At 37.2% G+C, this 8,498-nt stretch overlaps 1 protein-coding gene across 1 annotated transcript; it reads right to left on the bottom strand.

Annotated features, from left to right (window-relative positions):
• Window positions 1–1,623: 1,623 nt before the first annotated feature.
• On the bottom strand, window positions 1,624–7,697 carry fhl5 (four and a half LIM domains 5). Its single transcript, NM_001004112.1, has 6 exons — window positions 7,661–7,697; window positions 7,335–7,493; window positions 7,043–7,217; window positions 5,610–5,779; window positions 2,170–2,356; window positions 1,624–2,051 (listed from the first exon to the last, which is right to left on the bottom strand). Exons 2-6 carry the CDS (start codon window positions 7,491–7,493, stop codon window positions 1,900–1,902), a joined length of 843 nt encoding a protein of 280 aa, NP_001004112.1. The 5' UTR covers window positions 7,661–7,697; the 3' UTR covers window positions 1,624–1,899.
• Window positions 7,698–8,498: the final 801 nt, after the last annotated feature.

Raw genomic sequence — 8,498 nt, forward strand, 5'->3', positions numbered from 1 at the left:
CCCAAGAACCAAGACCTACATCTGCACCACCAGTTAGCATCTGCTTAATTTTACTGTTCCTTCTGCAGCCATCATACAGCAGCAAAATTCCTTGCGTATTACTTCAAAAAAGAGTATAGATACTAGCCATATTGGCCTTGAAAATAGCAACTTTTCATTGTCCTTTTTAATATTCAATGTAAATGCAGAAGAGTCAAGCTTTAAATAGAAAACTTATCTAAACTCATTTTTGAGCGAGATGCTAATGGTCTAATCCGATTCAATGATCTATGCTAAGCTCCACTAAAAGTGCTGCAGCCAGACCTGAAGATCGGCGGAATAGATTTAAAAATGGTCAACTTCATCAGTTTAACTCAAGCAAACTTAAAATGAGCCTAATTTCAAAAGAAGTGTTCATTTAAGTTTACATGTAGTTGTAAGCTATATCATTATTTGTATATAAAGATAGAGGATATTAAATGTCCTTAGACTTTAGAAACAGCAAACAGGGAGAAGACACCAACAAAAATTGATTTGAGTCACTATTTGTCATGTAAGTTGTGATGAAGTACTCTGTACGAAAAACCCATTAGCCAAAACCTAAAAGAGATACAAGGTGACATTAAAGGTTCAAGACACCCTGGAGTACATTTTTTGCACCTGTTTGCTTTAATTGTGGGGAAAACTGGATAATTTTGAGCTTTTGTCAAAATTTGTCAAAAAAAAAGAAAATTATTGGGGTGGGATCAAAATCAGTGACGTAGCGTGAATCTGCTAGTGGAGTGATGACATGTTGGTTTCTCATTATTATTGATAGCGGAGTTTTCTCATCCTATGAGAAGACCCTGCTTTTTAATTATTCATAAGAGCATGTGCTTTCCAAAGGCAAGGCAAACCTACCAAGCTGTGAGACCCAATGACCTAATGATATCGCATCTGCACACGGCACGGGTCGTATGTGTTTGTTTCCATGATCCACAGGCTTTATTGCATGTTTTTCCCTCTATTGTCAAGGCCAATACAGCAAAGCTGTTGGTTTGCAGCAAGCATTTTTGACAGAAGAGCTGTATGAGCATTGGAGAATGGCAGACTTTGTCTTTTATCAACAGAGTTTGTTACCATTCAAACACATCGCCTCTCCGTGCTGCTGTGTTTGCCATATGTTTTAAATCCTCCCGATTTCCAGCAGAGTTAATGGTTGGAATAGACAGGGCAAGAGACCTGCTGAACTGCGCCACTGTGTCTGTGTCTTATCTTTGTAGGGATAACACAAATTGTGGTTATGTGAAATTAAGAATAACAAATGTAGCAGGACATTAAATTACTGTTTATTTCTTTGCATTTCCTCTTCCGGCCACGCCCACTTCTCCCTCTGCCCGCAGAGCTCCACTGCCATCTCAGAGCATTTTTCCAAAATCTTTTGAAGTATACTGAACCAAAAGAGGGGGGTTTCATGGTCCTTTAAAGTTGCAATGAAATACTATCATTGTATAAATTTACTACAAATTAACAAAAAATTGTAAACTGAGCCAATTTATTTATTTATTTTAAAAAAATGTAGTGTTACTTTAACATGTAGTTTACTATAAATTTATATTAAATATTTATTTATGTTTACACACCTATAGACAGAAACAGGCGGCAGACAGGAAGAAGACACAAGTTTATTGATTAAAAACACACAAAGTTCAAACAATTTCAATATTATTCCATGCTTCTTGAAGACAATTACTCAAAAAATTGCCTTTGATTTAAACTATTTCAACAAAACATTAAGCATCCTAATTAGCTGGTGACACAGATAATGAATCTTTTCATTGTTCATGTTTAAACATTATGCACCCAAATCTAAATCTACATATATTTCGCCTACAGTATCTCTCCTGCAATATTGGTAGAGGCTCTTGTGGTCGTCTGAGCTCATTTCTCTCTGCCACAGTCGGTGCACAGTATGTCGTCCCGCTGTGTAAGGAAGCCACGACCCACCAGAGACACTGAGCACTGCATACACGTGAAACACTCGCTGTGCCACTGGCGCTCCTCAAACGAGATGTATTTAGCACCTGCCAAGCCTGGACACAAACATACACACATAGTTGTTTTACAGTCATGTAGAATTCTGGTAGATTTTTCAATTTTAATCTAGAGGCATGTAAAAATAGCCACCAGATGTCAGAAATTAGAACATACTAGTAATCGCCTTGGTGCAGCCCACGCATTTCTTGGCGTAGAGATTGCTGAAACAGTCCAGGCAGTATGGGTAGTTTTCTCTGGAGGTAAAGCGCTGGCCTGCTAGTTGTCTCTTGCATCCAATGCAAGTGAAACACTCTCGGTGCCAGGGCTTATCGTGATATGTGACACCGCCAGTTGTTATGGCCTGGAGAGGTGAAAGTGTGGATCTCAGTACCGTAAATATAGACTTAAAGGGATAGTTCAAAATGAAAATTCTGTCACCATTTACTCATCCTTCAGTTTTTCCAAACTTGTTTGATTTGATTTCTTCTGTTGAACACAAAAGAAGATATTTTGAAGAATGTTGGAAACCTGTAACTTCCATAGTGTTCAGCAGAAAAAAGAAACTCATAAAGGTTTATAACCACTTAAGGGGGAGTAAATGGTCACTATTTTATTTTTGAGTGAACAATCCCTTTAAAGAAATAGTTCACACAAAAAGGAAAATTCCAACCCAATTTTATAAGAAACAATAATTTTAATTATGATAAGGTAATGATCTCATACATAAATACAATTTGATTTGCACAGAACATTTTCTAAAAAAAAGTAGTGAGCAGATTCTGCGAAAGTGCATAATTGACTCATCAACTTTCCAATATGTAATATTCAACATTTGGATAATTATCAGGGGGCGGCACGGTGGCTCAGTGGTTAGCACTGTCGCCTCACAGCAAGAAGGTTGCTGGTTCAAATTCTGGCTGGAAGGGCATCCACTGTGTAAAACATATGATGGAATAGTTGGTGCTTCGTTTCAGCTGTGAAGACATCTGAAATAGAGGCTAAGCCGAAGGTAAATGAATGAATGAATGGATAAAGATCAGGGGTTGGTTGCACCAGTAGTGTGTAAGTTAAAACGTATAGCCTAGTTGTGACTTAAAGGGTCATGATACCCCCCACTCTGGTTCAGGTCTACCTCAGATTTTTTTCAAAAGATGCATCATAATGGGTGTGGAGCTTCACGAGCAAAGGGCAGGAGTGGGCGTGGCCAGCAGGGGAGAAGGAGGGGAGCGAGCAACTGTTGTCAGTAAGCTCACAAAATGAGACACAAACCGTGAGGAGACACATGATTTTATAGTCTACAAAGTTAAAATGCAAAGAAATAAACAGTAATTTACTACACTGTTACTACAGGGGTGGCCAACCCTGTTCCTGGAGAGCACCCTTCCTGCAGATTTCAGTTGCTACCCACATCAAACACACCTGAACCAATTAATTAGGACCTGAACACCACGTGATAATTACAGGCAGGTGTGTTTGATATGTGTTGCAACTGAAATCTGCAGGAAGGTAAGTCCCCAGGAACAGGGTAACATTTGTTATTCGTAATTTCATATGCACACAACCATAATTTATATAATTATAAAGATAATCGTGTTCATATAAACACTATAAATGAGGACTTTTCCCTCAATCCCCGGGTCTGAATGCAGACTCAGTGCAGCAGGTCTCTTGTCCTGTTTATTTTAACCATTAGCCCTGTTGGTAATCTAGAGGATTTAGGCAAACACAGCAGCACGGCGATGTGTCTAAATGTGAACAATCTCCTGATAAAAGACAATGTCCGCCATTCTGCAATTCTCGTACTGCTCTCCCGACAAAAATGCACACAAACAGCTTTGCTGTATCGGCCCTAACAGGATCATGAGGAAGAACATGCAACAAACCCCGTGGATCATGGAAACAAACACATACGACCCTTCATGAACCGCTAAATATTGTGTGCTGTGGGTCCGTGTCTCACAGGTCTGTCTAGCCTTCAGAAAGCATGTGCTCTCATGAATAATTAAGCAGCAGCCTATTCTCATAGGATAAGTAACTCTGCTGCGTCATCTTTGCACTTGCAGTTTTGCGCTACGTCGCCGATTTTGATCCTGCCCGAAAAATAATTTTAAACCCAGAAGCTGAAATTAGCTGACAAAAGCTCCAAATTATCCAGTTTTTCCCACTATTAAAGCTGACAGGTGCTAACGTTGTCTTAACTGATGCTCAACACACACAAATCTGTTAAAAATGGTTAGGAATTCACTTGAAAGTTGCAGTGAAACTCTGTCACTGTTCAAATTAGCCACTTATTCATTGAGTATAACAAAGTTTATGTGAGAGATTCTTTTATTTTACAAATTAGCAACTAATTCAGTTAAAGTTAAAGGTTGAGTTACCATTTGATATGTAATGCAATGACATTCAATGAAGTAATATCCTTGTATGAAATAACCACCAATTAGCCAAAACTTTTAATAGTTACAAGGTGACATAAAAGTTGCAATGAAATACTATCATTGTAGAAATTAGTCACAGGTTAATACATTTTTTAAAATAGATCTTAACTGATGTTAGAGTTGTAATGAAATACTATCAGTATACTAGGGGAGCTGTGCATCAATGGATTTGCTCTTCAGTGTTTGTACTTTCAGCAGTGAAAATTAAACCACACTGAAAATTAAACTTCAACTCTGAAAACTCGACTGACTGTTCAATTTACTAGAACTTCTATATTAAGCTGCTTTGACACAATTTACCCTGTAAATGAGCTATAGAAATAAAGATGAATTAAATTGAATTTTTTCAATTAATCACTAATTCACCAAAATGTAAAATGGTTAACATTTTACATAGTTGACAAGGTTGAAATAAATTTCTGTCATTGTACAAATTAGCAACACATTTGCCAACATTTTAAATTATTCTCAATTGATGTGAGAGTTACAATAAAAAATCTGTCATTGTACAAATTAGCCATCAATTTGCCAAAAAACGTAAAAATAGTTGACAAGGCATTTCAATGAAATTCAGTTGTTTACTCATCCAACCGATTCGAATGTTATCACTGGATTGAATAAGAGTTATCAGTGGTTTTCAGCTGATAGATATGGGCCAGTAGTGGCGGCTTAGTCCCTTTGTTAATCAGAGGTTGTCACAGCAAAATGAACGCCAAGTTATCCAGCAAATGTTTTACATAGTGGATGCTCTTCCGACTGCAACCCATCACTGCGAAACACCCACACACTCTCATTTACACTCATCGTCATTCATTCATTTTCTTTTCAGCTTAGTCCCTTTATTAATCAGGGGTCGCCACAGCAAAATGAACCGCCAACTTATCCAGCATATGTTTTTACGCAGCGGATGCCCTTCCAGCTGCAACAACTCACTGGGAAACACCCACACACTCTCATTCATGTCTTTGGACTTGTGGGGGAAACCGGAGCACCTGGCGGAAACCCACATGAACACGGGGAAAACATGCAAACTCCACACAGAAATGCAAACTGACCCAGCAGAGGCTCGAACCAGCAACCTTCTTGCTATGAGGCGATCGTGCTACCCACTGCGCCCCACAACTTTAATTAACAGCAATATTGTTTTCCAAATGTTTGACTTCTTTCGACACTTACCTTTTTACAAGCACAGCACTGGTAGGCAAACTGCTTCTCGAAACAAGGAACACAGAAGTAATTGTTATCTTTTGGGATGAAAGACTTGGTTCCTATTGGCTGCTGACAGCGTTGACACAGAAAGCATGTCTCATGCCAGCTGTTCCCTTTGTACTCCATTTTCCGTGATCCTAATGAGGAAAAAATCACCTTTATACACTGTAGTCTTGAATTTTGTAAAAACTTTAGTTTTAAAACAAGATTCTTGTTTTGATTCTTGTGCATGCAGTAGAAGCCAAAATGATTCTGTCAAATATTTCCCAAATGAAGTTTAACAGAGTAAGGAACTTTTCACAGTATTTCCTACACTATTTTTTCTTCTGGAGAAAATGTCTTATTTGATTTATTTTGGCTGAATTGAAATCAGTTTTTAAAAAATATTTTAAAGCTATTTAAATATTATTATTCATCTTCTTTGTTTTCAATTGTCAACAGAACAAACCACTGTTATACAATGACTTGCCTAATTTCCCTAACTAGCCTAATTAACCTAGTTAAGCTTTTACATTGCACTTTAAGTTGAATACTAACATCTTGAAAAATATCTAGTATTATAATATCAAAGATAAAAGGAAACAGTTATTACACAGGCCAATAATCACATTTCATAACTCGAACGGTTCTCACTAATCTGGCCGATCTCTTGAACCGATAACAAGTGCTTGTTTACACGTTTATGAGCAGAAGATATATAACAACTGAAATGTTTTAACATGTAAGAATTGAAAGTTTTGTGTTTTCAACATTAGTTTTTAGTATTAAGGAAATGAACATATATATTTGAGTATTTAATGATATAACTCATAGTAATACACTTATTGTAATAAACGTTAAACTAAAAGTAGTTCAGAGGCCTATTTCCTTTTATTAAAGAAGTAATGGATTTAGAGGATAAATGGATTTTTTAACTTCTTATGCATCAAATATGCGCCCCAAATTTCATTGAGACATAAGACATTTCCAAATTGCTAGTGATTTTTCTTAATAATTTTCAACAAGTTTTATGTATTATTTTCTATAAACTGCTTCTGCTCATTACATGTCCACACTAAATGGTTATATAAGACATGTTAAAAAAATTATATGCAACATCTTTCATTTAATCTCTTAGGTAAGACAAGATCTTCTCTTAAGTATCATACTTAGAGTTAAAATGTGCTTTATGCATTATAATGCTTTAAGCACCAGAATTTCTTGGTATTGGCTGACCACCATAACAAGGAATTAGTACTCTGTATCGGCTGCAAAAATCCTGATCTGAGCATTTCTAGGTATTAGAAATGAGTTATTAAAACTATTATGTTTAAAAATGTGTTGAAATAAATTATTGCAATAAACAGAAATTAGGGGAAAAAATATACAGGAGGGACTAATAATTCTGACTTCAACTGTACCTGGCATGACGGTCTTCTTGCAAGTGCTACACTTAGAGGAATACTCATGAGAGTAACACTCGGTGCAAAGCATAAGCTCATCTTTAGCAGCAAACGGTTTGTCCACCAATGATCTGCTGCACTTAGCACACTTGAAGCAATTTTCATGCCAGTGCCGGTCCTTGTAGGAGAGGTCCTTCATTATGCAGGGAGAGAAATTATAGTTAAGAGCTTGAAAATCTCTTCTGACTTTCCATCACTCATTTCAAGCTTTTAATAATTATGATGGCGCCAGTGGTTTTCGGATGCCTACCTTACAGTTGCATCCAATGGGCAGCGAACACACCTCGCAGCAGTTGGCAAACAGATTCTCGTAGCATTTTGTGCAATACTGTGTGTCCTCTTTTAGGATGTATTTCTTTCCAAGTAAAGTGTCCTTGCAGTAATGGCAGTCGAATCTTTCAGTAGACATCTTAAAAGCAGTAAACAGAACCATAAAGCAATGTTACAACGTATCAGGCTAAAGCAATCAGAGAAGTGTCGTCGAGCACAACATGCAAAACTGATGGTTTCTGCACATTTGGTCGCTTACATGGTGCTTGAGGGTACGTATCATCTATATTAGTTAGTAAAACTCACCTTCGGTGGTTGAATGGGCTTCTGAAGGGCTTCAGGGTGAGATGGTCAGTGATTGAGGGGATGCATTAAAACACCCTCTATAAATACGATTGCTCTTATTAGCTGAAATCCCTGGGGAGAATGAGCCAGTTGCTTATCTCTGCACCTTTTATGGGAGTCTAATCAGAGCGCATGCCTTGTGGTCAAGATGATTTGTGAGTGCTGCCACTGAAATGTTATTCCTTTTGTGTGCTCTTAAATCAGTGAGTGGACTGTGAGGCATTTGGACAGATACTTTCTTTTTACATTGCTTCTGCACCTGAAGAGTTACAGAACTCGTAACTTTTTGTGGCTGCACGATTATTGACCATTTATGCATTTGAGCTATTCATTTGGCATTTTGGGACTTGCAAATGCAAACTTTTGAGATCAGGTTTCAGAGTTTTTCAAAACAATACCATCATCATCTTCTTGCAACTGCAGTCATGTGATATTCTGACAAATTCTGTCATGCACATTAATATTCTGTTAATTCTACAACTATGTGTGAATATTTGGCAACCGATATGACAAAGTGTATATATAGGACTGTATATGTGCAAGTGTTTAATGTGACTGCCTTTACCGACATTCATAAAACAGTGTAAAGTGGATAAAAGCTGACATAAATGTTTCTCAACATGACTTAGTCAGCAATTTGCCCAAAATGTTTATAGTTCTGAATTGACATGAAAATTGCAATGAAATTCTGTCATTGCACAAATTACCCACATATATACTACTATAGGTAGAACTTTTATATTTGTATCACCTGTAAAAAATGGCCATGATTTCAACGGTAAAAAAACAGTAAAAATGC

The sequence above is a fragment of the Danio rerio genome, chromosome 17, assembly GCF_049306965.1.
Source record: "Danio rerio strain Tuebingen ecotype United States chromosome 17, GRCz12tu, whole genome shotgun sequence".
NCBI classification, from domain to species: domain Eukaryota; kingdom Metazoa; phylum Chordata; class Actinopteri; order Cypriniformes; family Danionidae; genus Danio; species Danio rerio.